At 37.7% G+C, this 23,048-nt stretch overlaps 1 protein-coding gene across 11 annotated transcripts in view; it reads left to right on the forward strand.

The window, feature by feature from the left end:
• The window catches only part of CTDSPL2 (CTD small phosphatase like 2), a 105,954-nt gene extending 85,722 nt beyond the window's left edge, over window positions 1–20,232 (forward strand). For all 11 annotated transcript variants that reach the window (XM_002825394.6, XM_054532743.2, XM_009249786.4 and 8 more), the window contains 5 exons: window positions 8,412–8,474; window positions 8,579–8,658; window positions 12,975–13,101; window positions 15,100–15,195; window positions 17,116–20,232. In XM_002825394.6, the coding sequence (XP_002825440.1) occupies window positions 8,412–8,474; window positions 8,579–8,658; window positions 12,975–13,101; window positions 15,100–15,195; window positions 17,116–17,181 (432 nt within the window). In that variant the 3' untranslated portion in view covers window positions 17,182–20,232. The remainder of the gene's footprint in view (window positions 1–8,411; window positions 8,475–8,578; window positions 8,659–12,974; window positions 13,102–15,099; window positions 15,196–17,115) is intronic.
• The last annotated feature ends 2,816 nt before the right edge of the window (window positions 20,233–23,048 follow it).

A 23,048-nucleotide genomic window follows, 5' to 3' on the forward strand; every position in this document is an offset into this window, starting at 1 on the left:
AGATGGGGTTTCACCCTGTTGGCCAGGCTGGTCTTGAACTCCTCACCTCAAGTGATCTGCCTACCTCGGCCTCCCAAAATGCTGGGATTACAGGCATGAGGCATGAGCCACCATGCCCAGCCCCATTGGTAACTTTTAATATAAATCATATAAATCACCTATATGAATACATTAAGCTTCATTTTATCCTACTTTGACCTCTTTTTTTTTTTTTTTTGGAGGCATGGTGTCGCTGTGTCACCCAGACTGGAGTGCATTGACACAATCTCCACTCACTATAGCCTCTATCTTCCAGGCTCAAACCATCTTCTCACCTCAGCCTCCCAAATAGTAGCTGGGACTACAGGAATGTGCCACCATGCCCTTTTTGTATTTTTTGTAGAGACGGAGTTTCTGTGTGTTGCCCAGGCTGGTCTCAAACTCCTGGGCTCAAGCAGTCCACCCACTTCAGACTCTCAAAGTGCTGAGATTACAGATGTGAGCCACTGTGCCCTGCCTGTACTCTTTAAAAAATTTCTTTTCAGATTGATTTCTGTTTGAGTAAGGTTTTGCAGGAACTTTTTTTTTTTTTTTTTTTTTTTTGAGACAGAGTTTCGCTCTGTCACCCAGGCTGGAATGCAGTGGTGCAATCTTGGCTCACTGCCAGCTCCACCTCCCGGGTTCATGCCATTCTCCTGCCTCAGCCTCCCGAGTAGCTGGGACTACAGGCGTCTGCCACTACACCCGGCTAATTTTTTTGTATTTTTAGTAAGGATGGGGTTTCACCGTGTAAGCCAGGATGGTCTCGATCTCCTGACCTCATGATCCGCTCACCTCGGCCTCCCAAAGTGCTGAGATTACAGGCGTGAGCCACCGCGCCTGGACTTTTTTTTTTTTTTTTTTTTTAAATAAGACTGAGTCTCGCTGCTCTGTCGCCCAGGCTAGAGTATGGTGGCGCCATCTCAACTCACTGCAACCTCCACCTCCTGGGTTCAAGCAATTCTCTTGCCTCAGCCTCCCGAGTAGCTGGGATTACAGGCATGGGCCACCACGCCGAGCTAATTTTTGTATTTTTAGTAGAGATGGGGTTTCACCATGTTGGCCAGACTGGTCACGAACTCCTGACCTCAACTGATCTGCCCACCTCGGCCTCCCAAAGTGCTGGGATTGTAGGCGTGAGCCACTGCGCCCAGCCGCAGGAGCTTTTAATTTAGGGATTTTTTGTTGTTTTGTTTTTATTTTTATTGGTTTTAGTGTTTACGTATTCATTCCAAATTTATCCACCTACAAATACTACCCCCAGCATCTATCTACCTCTTATTGGAATTTTTGTGAAGCAAAAGATGACTACTGTAAAATCACTCAGTGGGTTATGAAATTGAGACCACTCTAGGGCCTACCTGAATAACCTTTCTTTGGAGAAGGTTTGGGTTTTATCTTTAAGCTCTGGTATTGATGCTAAGAACATGTGAACTAAATTAAACAATTTACTGAAACAGTTTGTTATCTCCCTCTTCCAAAAGTATAGATTGTGGCTGTAGGGCTTTCTCTTTGGAATTGAGGTTGCCCAGTTCTGCCCAATAGAATCATACTCACTCCAGCTCTTCTTGTGACTGATTACTTTTAAACAATGAGATAGATAATAATAGCTAATAGCTATTGACACTTTGAATGTACCAGACACTGTTCTAGGTACTTTACATGTATTAACTTATTTAATCTTCACAACCACCTTATGATGTAGATATTGTTGTTATATCCTATATTTTATAGATAGGGAAACTGAGGTATACAGAAGAGTTAAAAAAATTGGTACAGCCACTTGTACACTTGTGGTATCTACTGATGGTAAGATTTTTTCAGTTAATTGTAGCATCTCATTCTTTTCTGTTTTTTTTTTTTTTTTTTTTTTTTGGAGACAGGGTCTCATTCTGCCACCCAGGCTGGAGTACAGTGACATGATCACATCTCACTGCAGCCTCAACCTCCTGGGTTCAAGCATTTCTCCTGTCTCAGCCCCCTGAGTAGCTGGGACTATGGGCGAGTGCCACCACGCCTGGCTAATTTTTGTATTTTTTTGTAGAGACAGGGTTTCGCCATGTTGCCCAGGCTAGTCTCAAAACTCCTGGGCTCCAGTGATCCGTTCACCTCGGCCTCCCAAAATGCTAGGGCATTTTGGGATTATAGGCATTGAGCCACCACACCTGGCTGCATCTCATTCTTTATATTCCCCAACTTTGTTTATTTTCTACTGTTTTAATTATTCTTGCTTTATTAAATAAGAAATAGCACCTACCAGTCATCTTTTTGATTAAAAGAAAACAGATGTCATACTCTGAAGTGGGTGATTCCTTGGATTCATCATTTTTTAAAACCTATTGCTACAATGTAGCAATAGGTTGGAAGGATGTCATGGAAAAAGTTTCAAAGATGTTTCTTTGTGAAAGTTACAGTCTGCCGGGCGCTGTGGCTAGCCCCTGTAATCCCAGCACTTTGGGAGGCTGAGGCGGGCAGATCACAAGGTCAGGAGTTCAAGACCAGCCTGGCCGAGATAGTGAAACTCCCTCTCTACTAAAAATACAAAAAAATTAGTCAGGCATGGTTTCGGAGCCCTGTCAGCCGAGCTATTTGGGAGGCTGAGGCGGAGAATTGCTTCTCCACCTCACCTCCCAGGAGGTGGAGGTTGCAGCGAGCTGAAATTGCACCACTGCATTCCAGCCTGGGTGACAGAGTGAGACTCCGTCTCAAAAAATAAAAAAAGAAAGTTATGGTCATATTATCTGGGCCTAAAAATCATTTAGAAATGTTTTTCCTAAAAAGACTCACATGTAATTTTTTGGGGGGTCATACTGTTAAGATTATCTATGATATTAGATTAAGGTTTGATAAACTAATAGAAATTACTAAGTATATAAATTGAAATTATATAATTTGATATGAGTTTTAATTTAGACAGACTTTACCACATAATATCTAGAATCAGTTTATAAGTGGATTGTCATTTTAATGACTACCTTTTTTATTTTTTATTTTTTTATTTTTTTGAGACACAGTCTTGCTTGATCACCCAGGCTGGAGTGCAGTGGTGTGATCTCAGCTCAGTGCAACCTCCACCTTCGCTGTTCCAGTGATTCTCCTGCTTCAGCCTTTCAAGTAGCTGGGACTACAGGCGTGCACCACCACCATGGCCAGCTAATTTTTTGTATTTTTAGTAGAGACGAGGTTTTCACCATGTTGGCCAGGCTGGTCTTGAACTCCTGACTTCAGGTGATCCGCCCGCCTTGGCCTCTCAAAGTGCTGGGATTACAGGCGTGACCTACCACGCCCAGCCAATGACTACTTTTTTAAAAATCCAGCTATGTTAACTATTAATAGCCTTTCAGTACTATCTATATACAATTTTTATGTTAATACCAAAAAAATAGACCATCAAGTATTACTCATATCAAGTAATATTAGTGTAGTGGGTTTTTTGAAATTATATATATGGCTGGGCGCGGTGGCTCACGCCTATAATCCCAGCACTTTGGGATGCCAAGGCAGGCAGATCACATGCCTTGCCGACATGGCAAAACCCTGTCTCTACTAAAAATACAAAAATTAGCCGGTTGTGGTGGTATGCGCCTATAGCCCCAGCTGCTTGGGAGGCTGAGGCAGGAGAATCGCTTAAACCTGGGAGACGGAGGTTGCAGTGAGCTGAGACCACACCATTGCACTCCAGCCTGGGCAACAGAGCAAGACTCTAAAAAAAAAAAAAAATTATATATTCATTTTCTGTGTAAAATTTAAATTTTGGTAAAATCAGTTCACAACACCTTTTTTTTTTTTTTTTTGAGACGGAGTCTCACTCTGTTGCCCAGGCTGGAGTGCAGTAGCACATCTTGGCTCACTGCAACCTCTGTCTCCTGGGTTCAAGCAATTCTCTGGTCTCAGCCTCCCCAGTAGCTGGGACTACAGGTGCGTGCCACCACGTCCAGCTAATTTTTGTATATTTAGTAGTATATTTAGTAGAGACAGGGTTTCAACATGTTGGTCTGGCTGGTCTCAAACTCCTGACCTCAGGCGATCCACTCGTCTGGGCCTCCCAAAGTGCTGGGATTACAGGTGTGAGCCACCATGCCTGGCACCACAACACTCTTTTACAGATATTCTGATAGATTTTCATTTTAAAAGTTTTGCATAATGAACATGTTCATAAATCCGTATCTTCAAGTAGTAGTCAATCTTGAATAGTTTTTTAATATAATTATTTCTTATTATGGCTTTAGGCATTATTTTTAAACTTTTGACATTTTCCACAATATATTTGGTTTACTGAGAAAATATTAAAATTATTTGTACTATAAATAAAATATTATCGATTTGAAGAAACATGTATACTAGACTGAAATGCAGCTTTTGGCCTTTGGGAGATTACATAATTTTGAAGAGTTGCAAGTTTCAAGAAGGTAAAATACTAAGTAGAGAAAGATGTGGATTAAGGAAATGTAGAAAATGGGAAGTAGTCAGCTCAGGAAAGGAATCTTTGTATGAGAGTAAAATTAGAAGAAAAATGGAGCTAATGCTATTTGTAGAATAGATTTTGAAGCATTTGGAAGCATGTCTATGTGTGCATCTGTCTGTTTTTGTATCTCTGACCTAACACAATAAAGTAATGGTAGTCTCAAGAGTTAAACTCATTGTATTATATGTACCTGACAGATGTTCTTTATTTGTTCTTACCAGACAGTACGTAGTGCTTCTTGACTTATATATTTCTGTTCACGCTTACCTATATTCAAATGACTTAGACGCTGCTGGCCTTATATCTCATCTCTACTTCTGTTTCTGAGATTTTGCCTTTGCATCACATGGCACAACCCCATGTGGCCCTAACCCCAACCCAGTACCTTTCTACATTTCTTCCCACTTTCCTCCCTCATTCTCTGCCTGTGTCTTTTAATACTGAAACACCTTCTTGTTCACATGGTGAATCTGTTCTGAGGATAGGAACTATTATTTTCAACAATTAATCTTTCTATTCTCATAGTAAAGAAACACTCTAGCAATATGTTCCTTTATCTTCAGTGCCACCTTTTATCCCCAGTAAACACATTTTGAAAGCAATGCCAAATTTTAAGATGCATGTTATATTTAAGTATAGTTAAAGTAGTAGTATGCACAATAAAGTTATAGCTTTGACCTAATCTGGAAGTCACTGTATGAGAAGTTGGAAAATGTCACCTTTGAACAATGTTCCACTTACTATGACTGGAAAATATTGTTAACTAGACATATTCTTGTGCGGTGGAATTGTGTTGTGTTCAGAGGCAATAAATCTCAAAGAGGCCCTGCTTATCTTAGTTACTGCAGGTTGAATATCCCTAATTCAAAAAATGCGAAATCTGAAATGCCTCAAAATCTGTAATTTATCACCAGGTGTGGTGGCTGATGCCTGTAATACTTCCCCTGGGAGGCCGAGGTGGGGAGATCACCTGAGTTCAAGAGTTTGAGACCAGCCTGGTCAACACGGTGAAAACCATCTCTATTAAAAATACAAAAATGAGCCGGATGTGGTGGTACACACCTATAACCCCAGCTACTGGGGAGGCTGAGGCATGAGAATTGCTTGAACCTGGGAGGCAGAGGTTGCAGTAAGCCAAGATCATGTTACTGCACTCCAGCCTGGGCAGCAGAATGAGACGGTCTCGCAAAAAAAAAAAAAAGAAAATCTGAAACTTAGGTGTGATGAGTCATGCCTATAATCCCAGCATTTTGGGAGGCCAAGGCAATATTGCTTGAGCCTAAGAATTTGAGACCAGCCTGGGCAACATAGTGAGATAGTGAGAGCCCATCTCTACCAAAAAAAATTGTTTAAAGCCAGGCATGGTGTTATGCACCTGTCATCCCAGCTACGTGAAGGCTAAGGCAGGAGGATCACTTCAGCCCAGGAGGTCGAGGCTGCAATGGCCATGTTTGCGCCACTGCACTCCAACCTGGACAACAGAGTGAAACCTTGTCTTAAAAAAAAAAAACAAAAACATCCTGAAACTTATTGAGCACTGACATGACGTTCAAAGGAAATGCTCATTGGATCATTTTGCATTTTCAGATAAGGGACACTCAACCTGTATATGGAGCAAGTGATAATAGGGATATTGAAAATAAAACATTTATATATATGAAAAAATGAAATATTTTTGGTTACTAACTGCATGTGAGTGATGAACACCGGCAACAAGTAAAAGGTTCTGATAGTTTATAGTTTATCATCTACCTTGAGATGGAATTCAGAAAAAGTATTGGCAGAATAGATGGGTTTTTCTTAACCATCACAAATCTGTTTTGAAAAGACTCAGTTGATTAAAATGATTTTGTTAGTAAAATAATATATATAAAAATCTGTTGTTGTTTGGCTTACCAAAGAAATAAGGTGTGTGTGGTTTTCAATCAAGGCTACAAACTACACCAAATGTTTCAGGATGAAAATGTTAAAATTGATTAGAAGAACAACTATAGTTAAATTTTTTAGACCTCATCCTAAATGATGGTGATTGGATGCTGAGGATTTGGTTCTTTTTTTCTGCTTTGAGGAGGGGTATGTGGTTTACTTTGTTTTTGATGAGTCAAGACTGATAGGAGGATTAGGCCGGGCGGAGTGGCTCACGCCTGTAATCTCAGCACTTTGGGAGGCAGGCAGATCACTTTAGGTTAGGAGTTTGAGACCAGCCTGGACAACAAGGTGAAAGAAACCCCATCTCTACTAAAAATACAAAAATTAGCCAGGCATGGTGGCCCATGCCTGTAATCCCAGCTGCTCCGGAGGCTGAGGTAGGAGAATTGCTTGAACCCTGGAGGTGGAGGTTGCAGTGAGCCGAGATGACGCCACTGCATTCCAGCCTGGGGGAAAGAGCAAGACTCCGCCTCAAAAAACAAAACGAAAAAAAACAAAAAACTAATAGGATTAAAAACAAGTAAACCTTTATCTAGCCCAGAGATGGGGACAGAGTGATATTATTAGCATACTAATGATCATTCAAAATTTGTCTTCTGGCCTGGCTTGGTGGCTCACGCCTATAATCTCAGCACTTTGGGAGGCCAAGGCGGGCGGATCACCTGAGGTCAGGAGTTTGAGACCAGCCTGCCCAACATGGCGAAACCTCGTCTCTACTAAAAGTACAGAAAGTTAGCTGGTCGTGGTGATGAGCGCTACTCGGGAGGCTGAGGCAGGAAAATCACTTGAACCCAGGAGGCGGAGGTTGCAGTGAGCCAAGATCGCGCCACTGCACTCCAGCCTGGGCCACAAGAGTGAAACTCCATCTCAAACAAACAAAATTTGTCACCTATAAGTGGTCAGTTCTTAAGGAAATTCTCTATTTTGCCCTAAAACATTCCCAGAACTAGATTTTTGTCATGGGGGCATTTTTGTGTGCATGTATATGGATGCCAGAATTGAAACTTCACTAAGCCTAGATTGGAATTTGTTGCTACCACAGGGTGTTTGGTTTGTTTTTAATCTGAATCCGTGAATCTAGTTCAAAAAATACTTGCTATTCGTGGTATTTGAAATTATAATAGTAGTCACCTTTGAATGAAATACAGTATTTTTCTTTCTGTAAAATTTTGTAACAAAATGAATATAGAGGAGTCAGAATGTAAATAGTTTTAATGGTTGCTCATGGCTTTTTGAATATTAGATTATAGGAGCTATATTAAATGTAGACAAAGAGAGACACAGTAATAAGAAAATAATGTATGTAAAGCAGCTCTGTGGGTACTGTAGTCTTTTCTGATACTGACCAGTAGGTTTTGAGAACTGTTGTGTTTGACTGTTATAATTTCAATCTCAAGTAGCCAATAGTGCTAATTTAGATGCCACATCTGAGTCATTAAATGTAGAATAGGAAGATTGATTTCTGAAAAACTGAGGTTATTTAAACCCACCAATCCAGATGTCTCCTTTTGAATATTATTTACCTTGATATAAATTTAAAATAGAGTTATTTTTAGCAGGTGGTTGTTTGAAGGAATTCTGAGTAATTATTGAGGAAGGTCATTGAGACAGGTCAGCTAGAGGTGGACACAATAATTGGATGGATGCTACCTGGCTGGAAGATGGAGCTTATTGGTGGATCAAAATCCCAGAGGGAAACTTTCCATTTTTAGCTTAAATGTTTATTAAAATTACATACCAGTGAAGTAAAGTACTGTATGCTGCTATTAGTAAAAATGACTTGATCATCAGTGATTATTATTATCCCACCAAAGAGATTGGTTTAAGTGATCACTTGTATGTGAAATATACTTGGTTTGAGTGGTACTTAGTTAATATTTCTATACTTTAAAACATGAACTTTTTCATTATAATCAAAGTTAGAATACAGCACATCTTAAAAAGAAGTGGTTTCCCATTGTATGTTTATTTGCTGAAACTTATCTTTGTATTTCCTTAGGTTTATGTGAGATTAAGACCATTTTTCAGGGAATTCCTGGAACGAATGTCTCAGATGTATGAGGTAAACATGCTTAAGCTAATTACATATGTATTTTTATTTTATTCAATATAGTACCCATATTTAGACCATGTATAATGATTACTTCTTTTCCCCTGAATTTATAGATCATTCTTTTTACTGCTTCTAAGAAGGTGTATGCAGACAAGTTACTGAACATACTAGACCCTAAAAAGCAACTGGTCAGGTAAATTTAATTAAGAAATAGTGGAAATGTCTGTCACACTGATCTATGAAATTACTGATTCTATTTCATTTTAATGGCCATTTTCAGTTGGCTGCATATGTGTTGAATGGTGAATATAAATGAATTTTTAAGCCCCTAAACTCTTTAAAAGAGTTCCTAATGATGGAACTCCAGACAGACGTTCTTTAAAGGATACAAAGATCTAGTGCCTTTATTCACTGTGACATCTATATCCTCATTTCTTTTGGGATTGGGGGAGACAGGGGTTGGGGGGGTTGTGTGGAATTTTTCCACATTGTGCATGATGTTTCATCTCCATATGTCTCTGAGGTAATGCATGTTAATTTACTTTTTAATGGCATAGAGAAATAAAATTTATTTTTTAACAGAAAGGATCAAATTAAGCCCTTGCTTTTTTTGAAAGCAAATTTATCTTCCATGGAAAGAAAATGTTACATGAATCTGATTGGAAATTACAATGGGTTTAGTCACTTAGGTTATCCTGACTGGACTCAGTTCCTTGTGTGTGCCCTGAGCCAGCAGATGCAGTGTTTTCCTGGTTAATGGGAGTGCCGTGGTGATTTTAAAACATGATAATTAGTTCCATTATTTTGTCAGCTGAAGTGAGATAGTAAGACTGCAGCAGTCTTGCTGTATCCTTTAAGATGAGGGGTTAATCTTTGAATTTTTGATCAAAAGCTGAGAGAGATGACACAAACGGCTCATAAAAGCTTTAATAGGGCCGGGCATGGTGGCTCATGCCTGTAATCTCCCAGCACTTTGGGAGGCCGAGTCTGGCTAATCACCTGAGGTCAGGAGTTCAAGGCCAGCCTGACCAACATGGAGAAACCCCGTCTCTACTAAAAATACAAAATTAGGTGGGCGTGGTGGCGCATGCCTGTAATCCCAAGCTGAGGCAGGAGAATCACTTGGACCCGGGAGGTGGAGGTTGTGGTGAGCCGAGATCGTGCCATTGCACTCCAGCCTGGGCAATAAGAGCAAAACTCCGTCTCAAAAAAAAAAGACTTTAATAGCTGGGTTGGTTGGTTGGTTCATTCGTTCTTTCTCTCTCTCTCTTTTTCTTTCTCTCTCTCTTTCTCTTTCTCTCTTTATTTCTTTCTTTTTTTTTTTTTTTTTTTTTTGAGGCGGATTCTCACTCTGTTGCCCAGGCTGGAGTGCAGTTTGCAATCTCTGCCTTCTGAGTTTAAAAGATTCTCCTGCCTCAGCCTCTCGAGTAGCTGGGACTACAGTTGCGTGCCACCACACCTGGCTAATTTTTAGTGTTTTTAGTAGAGACGGGGTTTCATCATATTGGCCAGGCTGGTCTTGAACTCCGACCTAAAGTGATCCACCCACTTTGGCCTCCCAAAGTGCTGGGATTACAGGTGTGAGCCACTGCACCCAGCCCAGCTGAGTATAAATTTTCTTAAATACTTTTCCCGTGTTGTCTTACTGGGAAATCCTAAACTGTATTTTCTGCTGTTAACAGTACCTTTATTATTCAGTGGTTGCAAGTATACTGAAAGGCTTTTCCTAATGTTCCTATTTTGGAAGGTTTTTTCTTCTAAATAAAGCTGTGGTATCTTTTGTTTTTTAATCTAAAGGGTCAAAATAAGTAAGCTGCAGTCACACAAATGGGAAATGGTATTTTCTATTCACAAAAGTATATTGTAATTTATGCTAATTTTACCTCACTTTACTAAAGTATACCCAGTGATTTTGTTTTGATGACTTCATTCATTATAATGATTTTTGTTCAGCACCTCCAGTATTCCAGGGAACAGTGGTGAGCAACACAAGCTCTTCGCTCTTGGAGCTTTCATTTACTAATGAGGAACAAATGATAGTCATGCTATGACAATGTGTTATAAATTAACAATCCTCTTTTAAACTAGATTTATAAAACCTACACGCTTGAGGGTTTCCATTTGTTCTATCTAGATGTATTTTGAGAAATCTGAAACAAAAGCTTGTTTTTTTGTTTGTTTGTTTGTTTGTTGTTTGAAACAGAGTCTTGCTCTGTCGCCCAGCCTGGAGTGCAGTGGTGTGATCTTGGCTCACTGTAAACTCTGTCTCCCAGATTCAAGCAATTCTCCTGCCTCAGTCTCCTGACGAGCTGGGATTGCAGGCGCGCATCACCATGCCCAGCTAATTTTTGTATTTTTAATAGAGACGGGGTTTCATCATGTTGGTCAGGCTGGTCTGGAACTCCTGACCTCGTGATCCGCCCACCTTGGCCTCCCAGAGTGCTGGGATTACAGGCGTGAGCCACCGCGCCTGGCCAAGGAAAGCTTTTCAAAGGGTAGATTGTGAGTGCTATGGGGAATTGTCTGTGTTGGTGACAAGGTAGACTCTAAGAAATTCCTATGATCTAGGCTGAGTGCCATGGCTCATGCCTGTAATCCCAGTACTTTGGGAGGCCAAGGCAGGCGGATCACAAGGTCAAGAGTTCAAGACCAGCCTGGCCAACATAATGAAACCTCGTCTCTACTAAAAATACAAAAAAAAATTAGCTGGGCATGGTGGCAGGCGCCTGTAATCCCAGCTACTCGGGAGGCAGAGGTTGCAGTGAGCTGAGAGTCTGCCATTGCACTCCAGCCTGGGCGACAGTGGGAGACTCCGTCTCAAAAAAAAAAAAAAAAAGAGAAAAAAGAAAAAAGAAATTCCTGTGATCTCTAAATCTCATGAGTTTCTAACGCAAGTCTATACTCACATGGATGATCTGCTCTTTGATGACTGGTACAAATAGTTGTTTTCTAAAAATGCAAATACATGCTATACACCCTCAGATTCCTGAATGAATAATTGGAAGGCTTTTACTGTAATTTAATTAAAATAACTGTAGTATCCACGTACAGATTCAGTTGTGTCCTGTCTCAATGAGTTTGCCACTATCGGTGAAGAGGCATCAACAGTGACTTGAATTTACATGCTATAAGTGTCTTTCCAATTTCCTCATATCCAAATGTTTATAGAAATAAAGCAGTTTTATTTAGGCCCAACCAAGACTTGAATTAATTTACTTAGTTTTTGTTTTGTTTTGTTTTTTCAAAGTAGAACGGACTAAACCTTCCTGGAGCCAGATGATTGTTTGACTGTGATTATTAAAGTTATTCCTTATAATAAGGGGGAAAGAATTGCTTATACATTTTGTCTGTTCGTTAAATTCTTCCTTTTTGCCATACCAACTGGCACTGATAATTTTAAGGTTGAGCTTTTATTTGTGTGTGTATATGTAGATTTTTATTTATTCTTGGTAGCACTGTGACAGATTTTGTGGGTAGAAAATATCAGTTTCTTGAAACTGCATAATTTAAAATACAGGTCCAAATAGGTCCTAGGTTTTGCAAAATTGTTAGTGTGATTAAGACACAAGGAAGACAACTTACCCATTATTAATATATACAGAATAGAGTACTTCAAGGTAGAAAAAAATTATATGAATTAATTATTAGTAATGTTCAGAGACTAGTATTTTGAGTATAAATTGAGATTATAATAATCACTTTAGTATTTATTATTGTAAAACCTTTAATAGCTTTCTAAAATGATGTAGCATTTTTCTATTTGGGTGAAATATCAGTTTATAATACTTGATACTTAAATCTGAATTCCTCATTTCATTTAATCTGTTTTTTCAAATGATCATACACATATACTAAAAGAGGGGTGTTTAGGAAAAGTTGAAATGATGGAATGTTTTGGTCTTAGGACCTTTTCTCAAAAAATATAAGGAAATCTAAAAAGCATTTTTTCAAATGCCAACACAAAAACATTCCTTCTTATATTTTCTATTCTGGCATGTACAGGGATAGGGAGGCTGTGTGGTCCACTGGTTAGAGCCAAGGACTGGGAGCCAGGAGGATCCTGGGTTCCAATGCGGGGCTAACCACTGACTTACTGTGTGACCTTGGGCAAGTCACTTGACCTCCTTGTTCCTCAGTCAACCATCTGGAAAATTGGTTAAAAAGCAGGACCTCGCTGACAACCAGATGCTGCATCTGAGCTGAGCTTTCTTGGGTAAATAAATTACAAAAACAATTTAGAGTTTTTAATCCCCCTTTATAATTTAATAGTAACACTTTGGGATAAACTCAAGTTCTTTAAGGCATAGTAATATTTGGTTGTAAGCTTTCAGTAATTGCTAAGAATTTTTATAGTAAAATGGCAGCCCAACGCTTAGACCCATATTTGTGTTTGAATTTCCTTCAAGAGGGAAAATAATATGGCTTAACCTATGAAGCCTATGGTGTATATATATGTTCTACTTTTTAGAAAGTTTTTTTTTTTTAATTTGTTTTTATTTTTATGTTTAGGCACCGGCTTTTCCGTGAACATTGTGTTTGTGTACAAGGAAACTATATAAAGGACTTAAATATTCTTGGAAGAGATCTTTCAAAAACTATAATAATTGACAACTCACCACAAGCCTTTGCATATCAGGTAGGAAGAAAGTTGATAAACAAACTCAGATTGGAAAAAATACAATGAAGACACATGCTGCCAAACAGAATATGATGGGAGAAGAAGAACAGAATTTTCACTGGTGGAATTTCCCTTTAATGTGTCATTTTTTTAGAATTAGAAATGACAAAGTGGTATATTCCTTTTGGAAAATTTTTACTTAACTGACATGCAGCATAAATTAAGAAAAACCTGAGTAAGAAAACTATAAGATAAGCATCATTTAATAGCATTCTTATCAGTTATTAAATCAGTAATTAGTAATTTAATCATAAACATATTTGAGTACTATAGTTAGTTTATGGTCTTCTGGTCTGGTTATTTGGTTTAATGTTCTGAAATATTTTCTTAGACTATTTTGTCAATATATTTTTACCCTTTGTTAATATTTCTTTGACATATAACTACAAATATAGATGAGTCTCCTTCCTTCCTTTTTTTTTGTTTTTGTTTTTTGAGAAGGAGTTTCACTCTTGTTGCCCAAACTGGAGTGGAGTGCAATGGCGCAATCTTGGCTCACTGCAACCTCCGCCTCCTGCGTTCAAGCGATTCTCCTGCCTCAGCCTCCCGAGTAGCTGGGATTACAGGTGTCTGCCACCATGCCTGGCTAATTTTGTATTTTTAGTAGAGACGGAGTTTCTCCATGTTGGTCAGGCTGGTCTCGAACTCCCGACCTCAGGTGATCGCCTGCCTCAGCCTCCCAAAGTGGTGGGATTACAGGTGTGAGCCACTGTGCCTGCCTGATGAGTCATCCGTTCAAGGTATATTTTAGATTATGAATATGTCCATGTGATATGATTTCTTTTTTCTTTTTTTTGTTTTCCTTTTTTTTTTGAGACGGAGTTTTGCTCTTGTCGCCCAGGCTGGAGTGCAGTGGCACGATATCAGCTCAGTGCAGCCTCCACCTCCTGGGTTCAAGTGATTCTCCTGCCTCCACCTCCTTAGTAGCTGGCACTACAGGTGCGCACCACTATGCTGTGCTAATTTTTTTGTATTATTAGTAGAGATGGGGTTTTGCTATGTTGGCCAGGCTGGTCTCGAACTTCTGACCTCAGGTGATCCACCTGTCTCAGCCTCCTAAAGTGCTGGGATTACAGGTGTGAGCTACCACACCCAGCCCCATGTGACAGGATTTCTTAAATTTGCTTCACAATAAACCAGTCCAGAATAGGGATGATGCAAAGTGGATTGGAGTATAAACTAGATTTGTCCTGTTTCAAAATGTCTATAATAAAAAGAAAACAAGAGAAAAGCTATATATGATACTAAGTTATATTTAGGTCCTTACTTTTATTTGTTTACATTTAAAAATGTCTTTTAAGAATTTCATCTTGGTTCCTAGATAAAATTATATCAATTATCCTCCATCTCATATACAACATTTAGCCTAAATTTTAAAACATTTTATCCCAGAGATTATTCACCATAAAATAAATATGGCTTGCATTCTTGTTTTTAGGCTCCTCTTCAATGAAATACCATTAATTTGTTAAGTTTCTACTATATTTTAAGTTATCATCCTACTCGATGGGAATAGAATAATGAATGGGAGATATGGTCACTGTATTTAAGGGAAAAAAAGTATACGCTTTTCTGTATTCTCTTTAGATTGGCGGTGTCCCATCGTTCACAGTGCCTACCTAGCATTGTACTAATTGTAACTATTTCTTGAAGGAATAATGGAATATTTTAGTTATATTAATGATCCTTGTAAAATGTATTTTAATGGAACTTTCTTGTTTAGTTTTATATACTCTGAGAAGAAATGACACTGAAAAACCAATAGGCTTCAATTTATTTCCTTATCCTCTGTCTCTGGCACTATTGAGATGTCAAAGAAAAAGTCTGGTGACATTACTTTTCAAAGGAACTTTTAGATCAGTGTTTACTTAATGAATCTTTGTTTATTTTTTAACTTTTTCCAAACTAGGTAAAATATAAGTAAAAGAGGATTTAATTACTTATTTATTGTTTTAGCTTTCTAATGGAATCCCTATAGAAAGTTGGTTTATGGATAAAAATGACAATGAACTCCTAAAATTGATTCCATTCCTGGAGAAGCTTGTAGAACTGGTAAGTATAGCTTGTCTTTTTCTGTTGTGTTTTTGTTAGCTCAACTATATTGAAATAAATATTTTTAAATGTCTTTGCTTTGTGTGTACTGACTTATAAAGTCAATTGTGAGCCAGGTCACAGGTGCCATCATAGGCGCCTGTAGTGCCAGCTACTTTAGGGTCTGAGGCAGGAGGATTGATTGAGCCTAGGAATTTGAGGTCATACTAGGCAACATAGTGAGATTCCAGCTCTTTACAAAATAATAATGATGATGATGATAAAGTCATCTGTCATGGGAGATAAGAGCAAAGGTTGAAAAAGATTACGTGCATTTTCAAACTTTTTTGTTTTTTGAGGCAGGGTCTTGTTCTGTCACCCAGGCTGCAATGTAGTAGCACAATCACTATTCACAGCAGCCTTGACTTCCTGGGCTCAATCTATCCTCCTGCCTCAGCCTTCTGGGTAGCTAGGACTATAGGCATGTGCCACCACACCTGTCTAATTTTTGTATTTTTTGTAGAGATGGGATTTCACCATGTTTCCCAGGCTGGTCTCGAACTCATGGGCTCAAACTATCTGCCCATCTCAGCCTCCCATAATGCTGGGATTACAGACGTGAGCCACCATGCCCAACCACATTTTCAGACTTTATATATTATATTAACATTATGCTTATCAGTACTTAAGAATTTATAGATTGAATATCTTTACTATTTCAGTGGTCTTTCTCTTACAAGTTGCTAAGCAGTTGTGTTAGAAATAACATTAAATTGGCCGGGTGTGGTGGCTCACGCCTATAATCCCAGTACTTTGGGAGGCCGAGGCAGGCGGATCACTTGAGGTCAGGAGGTCGAGACCAGCCTGGCCAAAATGGTGAAACCCCATCTCTACTAAAAATACAAAAATGAGCTGGGCGTAGTAGTGGGCGCCTATAATCCCAGCTACTCTAGAGGCTGAGGTAGGAGAATCACTTGAACCCGGGAGGCGGAGGTTGCAGTGAGCCGAGATTGCACCACTGCACTCCAGCCTGGGCAACAGAGTGAGACTTTGTCTCAAAACAAAACAAAACAAACAAAATTAAATTTTTCATTTTGGTCTTATAATTCACATTTAGAATTAATGCTTGTGCTACTGAAACTTTATTCTAGGAATTCTATTTCTATATCGCATGGAACACTTAGCTTTAAAGACCAGTGTAGAAATTAGAATTCTCTTTTACCTGTCTTGGTTTGGCCTCTATTGCTTGATGAAACTTTGGCAGGATGTAGTGGTGCACACCTACTTAATCCCACTGTTTTTTGTTTGTTTGTTTGTTTGAGACAGGATCTTGTGCTTTCGCCCAGGCTGGAGTGCAGTGGCGCAATCTCGGCTCACTGCAGCCTCCGCCTCCCATGTTCAAGGGATTCTCGTGCCTCAGCCTTCCAAGTAGTTGGGATTACAGGCGCCCGCCACCACGCCTGGCTAATTTTTAAACAAACAAATCTTCTTGGGAGGCCAAGGTGGGCAGATAACCTGAGGTCAGGAGTTCAAGACCAGCCTGGCCAACATGGTGAAACTCTGCCTCTACAAAAATTACAAAAAATTAGCCAGGCATGGTGGTGGGCGTCTGTAGTCCCAGCTACTTTGGAGGCTGAGGCACAAGAATCGCTTGAACCCAGGAGGCAGAGGTTGCAGTGAGCTGAGATTGTGCCATTGCACTCCAGCCTGAGCAACAGAGCAAGACTCTGAAAAAATAAAAATTAAAAAAAAAAATCTTCAACGAAATTCTTTTCAAAATCTAAATTTAACTGCATCTGTGTAGTATCTCTATTTGGCAAATAAAATATGTCGTAAAATAAAAACTGGTGTGTTTTCTCTGCAAGGTAAGAATGTCTATGTTATGAGGATCATATCTTTGAAATTTAATGCCTTTTTAAAAATTGTCTTTTTTCCACACAGAATGAAGATGTTCGACCACACATCAGAGACAGATTTCGCTTGCATGATTTGCTGCCCCCAGATTAAGTACAAAGACTTGTCAAATCACTGAAGGGGGAGAGAATGCAGGACCCTTTTGGACTAAGACAAAAACATTGCCATTACTGTTGAAATTTTGCATTTTTGTACCCCGTCTTGCTTTTCTTATCTTTGGTGCCCAATAATAATCAAGGGTTACAGAAAGAGACTTTATCTATCTCAGATTGAATACATATAGTAGGTAGGCTAAAACAGAAGAGTCTTTAGAACTAGTGCAACTCCAGTGAAATTTTTTATGTACAGGACATCTGCAGTTTATAAAGAATTCTGTTTCTGCCACCAGCAGTTTGACCTGTAGTCACACAGGATTTTATGATAATAACAGAGATGAAAATGGACTTTTATTTTCTCTCTGTTTGGTGCTCTAAGTGGGTTTGTAGCCACTTTTCTGTTACTTTATGATTCTCATTTCAACAGGAATGGCCAGTAAAAGTTGTTTTATTTTTCCTGTTAAGGTTTATAACCTTTTTACATTTTTGACCTGTATTAGATTAGAATTTCATTATGCATTCCTTTTAGTTGAGGCGCTTCATAGTTTTCTGGAGATAGTCAATTTTTAGTTTTTTATTATACATTTGAATGGCCGTTTTCCTGCTTTGTCTGCCTGCACATTGTATATTTGTTTAAAAATATTCTCTACTTTTAGTCCATGTAAGTTTCATTTAGAAAGACATGCATTTATATTTTGTTTCTGTAATATTCTACTGTAGGTGAAATCTTTTCAAAAATCAAGAGACTGGGTAGATAAGAATATATGAATGACTAATATACAAAAGATTTAAACCATTGTGATGGCGTATATTCTCAAGGGTAATATCTTGCAATGGCACACAGATTTAACGGATAAAGGTATACCTCAGACTTCACTGTGCTCACAAATCTTTGAGGAGAAAGTTTGGTCACCTGTTTGGCTTGATTTAGTTACTGCTGCCTTTGGTTTTCTCCAGGAATGAAGTATTCAGCACAGTGACTCAGTATTTTTAGTTATTTTGCATGGGCTGGTAGTACCTCTGTTATGCTCTCAGTTACAATCAATTTAAAACTGTATAACAGTCTTGGTACCTAACAGTAGCTATGCATAATCCTGTGGCACAGTACACTCCCAAGCCACCAATGCAGTTAATATGCTTTCATAGTGGTTTTTCTATGCTATATGAAAATAGTCTTCAAGCCTTGGTTCTCTAATGCAGCTACCACAAGAGGTTGATATTTTTATAGTGGCGTGTAATCTCCTTTTCGGGAGGCTTTTTATGGAAGGTAGAATTTGTAAAAGTTCGTATGCTTTGCCTCTCAACTGCATTAACATGCCACAGGCTCAGACTGTTTTTGTGTAAAGGATGTCAAAGAACGGCACTTTTTCTAAAGAGAAGTTTGATATTTTGTATGCTTGTTAAGAAAGTACAGTATTGGAAATTAAAGGTGGACAACTGATAATTGAGGAGTATGTCAATTAATTTTTTATGTATATTACCTGTTTACTTGTACAACTTACTGTACAAATTACATGCAGCTTCATTTTCAAATGAATCCTTAAAATAAGGAAATCTTTTTAGGAAAACATTTAATTTTTGTATTTTTGATTTTAAAGGCATGAGTTATGTCAATTTTCAGTGTATTAATGAAGATTTTAACTTTTCATCAGGTTGAGTGTTTTCTTACTATATTATCTGTTGTGTATGTAGTTAGCATATTGTGTCACTGAACTGTTTAAAAATCTAGCATGTAGAGCAAGCCTGTTTTGTGGAAAATCCTTATTCATTAAAAAAATAATCATGGCAGATTTTCTGCAAAAAAAAAAAAAAGCAAAAGCATTTGCAATTCAGAATACTGATTTTTTTAATTTTATTTAAAGAAAGGTATTTTGCTTGCAGGAAAAAAATACTACAGATTCATTTTAATGAGAATCTTTGAAATGTATTTATCTTTAGGGCATCTGGGCATCTTTATGCTGTTTGTCTTCTGTCTTTCTTGAAATAAAATGTACATACGTTACCTTTACATATGCTCTTGCTCAAAATTGTGAACCTAGTTATATTTCTCCCTGCTCCCTTCCTTTTTATGCTCAAACAGCGAAACCCAAAAGTTAAAAGATCTGAACTTTCAGCATGCATTCTGATTGCTGAAAGATTTCCTGATTTAGTGCATTCTCAAAAGGGCTTTCCCATAATCTAAAGGGAAATGTAAGCACCTATACTCTTCTGCCTGTGGGCACTTCAATAATAAAAACCAACTTTTTAAACTAATCGTCTTTTATCAATGATAAAGTTGTTTTCAGTCCCACACTAGGAGAGTTCCTTTAAGTCAGCTGATCAAGCATAAGATACTTCCGTAAAGAAATAAACTAAGAAAATTTTATATGGCTTGAGAAAATTTCTTGAGGCCAAATTAATATATTTTTTCTTCGTTATTTTATTTGAGTCATTTTAAATTTGTTAATACAAAATTTAAGATAATTTACAGAGACAATTTAGCCAGCTTCCTTCTACCTTAATACAATGTTTTGTCTTCCCGTTATCCTCTCTTTTCTTTATCTGTTGGTAGAGGTAAAAAACTTCCATTTAGTTAATCGGAGGTGTATATTTTTTAAATTGAAATATGCCCAGTCCCTTCAGCTCACACAGGAAACATGAACTCTTAAAAAACTGACTAGTAAATGCAGGAAAGGTGGATACCTGATGAGACACAGCGAAAGTGACCTGTATACACATTACAACTCTGGAGTACATATTAAAGTCGTGCTATTTCCAGTGGTAAATGTCTGACTTTTAAGACATTCTTTTAAATATTTGTATCATTGTTAGGATGTTTTAATTAGTTGTTTTTTAATTCCATGTAATATATGTAGCCCTCATCAGATTTATATCACCATATTTCTCCTTGTGTCCTAAGAGAATTGATGACAATTCGTAACCATAAATTGTTTTATATTAGCTAGTATGTATATTTATTTTTACCCAATGGCTTTATCTGTTTCCCAAAATTTGTTTGGGATTTGTTGAAAGCATTGTGTAACTTCTATAAACGGCTATTTTCTTGTAACTGTCAGTGAAATGAATGTGTACATTGTTTTTTTGTATTTCTCTGGGTTGCTTTTTTTTTTTTTTTTTTTCCAAGGGTTAACATAGAATGGTTTTTTTAAAAAATTATCTTTGGCCAATGACTTTTTCATCTAGATCTTACTTTCATTCAACCTTCTAAAGAAGTTCGTTTCTCATTGTTTTATTCCGTCAACTTGCCTGAAAAACAGAGACTTCATCTCATCAATGAAGAAAGCATTTCATTATTCCTACAAATCTTTCCTGCGAGCACAGAATTCTTCATAAGGACCAGATCTCTTCCGTGTCTGTGTCAATCACATAAAGCTAAAATGTAAAGGACATTGAAGCCTTTATTTAATTGTACTAATATGATGGTGTTACATACTACATCATTAGCTAGTTAAGGTTTTCCGACCTGACTTCTCTTTGTCTTCCTAGGTATTTATTTGTTATCTCTTTTAATCTTGTGTATCTAAATTAACTTAGTTAATAGTTACCCACCGAATAACTATGCCAAGCAACTAGTAAAGAATGTTTATTTTATTTCCCCTTATAGGGGAAGAGTGGACTGGGAACAAAAGTGTATGGGCCAAAAGGCCTTAGGGTTGTCATTTATTCACTTTCTTATTCCTCTCATGAGCTATAATTGAGTATAGTATTTTTTTAGTGCTGATGTCATTACTTCTCATGTCTTCCCCGAGTTGAAAGCCTACGACAAACCTGTATAAAATACATTTAAGAATTTTCAGAATATGAACCACAAAACTCAGTATCTTATATTTAAATGCTACTTATTATTGGAATCCAAGTCTCACTAACTAGGATACATTTTTATAAAATGTTTCTCTGTATCTTGAATTGAAATTTGCCCAGAGGCAAGAGTTCTGGAGATATAACATGATTTGAGATCTTTTTTTAAAAAAGGGTGGGGCGGGGGGGGAGAGAGCGACAAGTTTATACTAGTTTATGCTTTTGATATTAGTATTTTAAGATACATCAGTTGATTCCAAAACCTGACCATTAGAATTACTCTGAGGAGCTTTTAAAATAGATTCCTGGGGCCTACCCCCTGGAAAATTGTCTCACTGGATCTCAAGAGGGGCCTGAGAGTTCTGTTTTTTTTTTTTTTGTTTGCTTGGTTTTGTTTTGCTTTGTTTTTTCTTTAAAGCTCTCCTGGTGATTCTAATAGCCAGTATTGGGTAATCAGTGTTTTAGCTAAATGTGACTCTGGTTTGAGAGTAGGCAACAAAATTAAAGTTCACCAGACATCTCTTTGTGGTAGAGTTTTTTTTTGTTTTTGTTTTTGTTTTTTTTTAACTGGGACCAGATTTCACAGAGCTTATTCAAGATACATGGAGGAATAATAAAGAAGATTAAGGCTACTGCTCATTATCATTTTTGTCTTTCATACTTTTTTAAGGGTTTGCATTTCTAGGACTTGGAATAGTTGACCATATACATAGCTAAAGGACATGTCCCTGAATGAGACCATTATATATATTATCTGTAAAATATTTCACTATTTTTTTATTTTATAAATCTTTGTAGAAATAAGCAATGAAATACTACTTACATCTTTTGAAATGGGATTTTTCAAGGCAGTGTCCTTTTGGCATTAAGGTGGGGGGGAGTTAATATTCTCTCTGCCTTGTTTCCACGTGAATCAATACAAAGTCATGGACATTTTAAAATCTCAATTTAATTTCTTCTTATTTACTATGCAGTATAGCCGTGAACAAGTAATGTAGATTTAGTTTTCTCATCTTCAAATGCCCTGATCACCCTACCTCACAGGGTTGTTGTGGGGATAAATAAAACTTTTACAGAAGCACTTCTCTTTGATGATATTTTATCAGCCATCAGAAACAATATAATTTCTAACATTTGTACAGTGCTTTTTTTGTTTAGAAGCATATTTTTTTCACATTACTTTCCCTTTTGATGTTGAAAAACATAAAGGAAATTGAGACTTGGAGAAAGCTGTGACCCAAGACTATGCAGTTCCTCTGGGAGACTTGAATTTAGTTATCACCATAATATTTTATTTCCTAGTGCCTTGGCATTTTGTATGATTATGTTTGTTCATGAATACGAAGCTTTCTCAAGTTTGTAAGTCTATTTAGCCAACAAAATGTTCTTATAAAATGTAAGGAATATACAGTGGTACAAACTAGACCTATAGATAATAATTCATTTTAAGGTAGAAGGAAATTTCAAGTTCTAGGTGTACTCTTTATTTTACAGTGTTTTCCCAAGATCACAGAGCTAGGACTAGAATGTAGGTCTCTTAATTACCGTTACAGTAATGATTTTAGAAGGAAGGGCATTCTTTATTGCTGGAACTACTGTGAGCAGAGGTGAAAAACACTTCAAGATAACCAGAATAAAAGGGGTTGGTTTTGAAAAGGAGAGAGAAGATGGCAAGAGTGAACCAGATTATAGTGCGCTAAGATGAGGAATATACTCGATGTATGGGCTAAAATAATGAGCCAATATCACTATAGCATAGTAGCACTCTGGTCCCACGGTAGTTTCTGTGATGAGAGTTTGTGATAGCTATTTTCCCTAAGCTCCAAAGGAGTTTGAGGCGCACACAGTTTTGAAAGCCACTGCAATAATCCTTGAGAAATAAGTGATTGCAGTATAACATTCTATTGAGGCAGATAGTTGACTTGAGAGCATGGTCAATGAAAGCATGAAGTTCAGAATCAAAATTGAATTCAAGTCCCTGAAAACCCAGCCACTTACTAAGCAAGAGGGTTGTTAACCTACCTTGCAGAATTAGAAGGATGGAATGAAATGTCAAAACATGTTATA

This window comes from Pongo abelii, chromosome 16, assembly GCF_028885655.2.
Source record: "Pongo abelii isolate AG06213 chromosome 16, NHGRI_mPonAbe1-v2.0_pri, whole genome shotgun sequence".
Taxonomy (NCBI): domain Eukaryota; kingdom Metazoa; phylum Chordata; class Mammalia; order Primates; family Hominidae; genus Pongo; species Pongo abelii.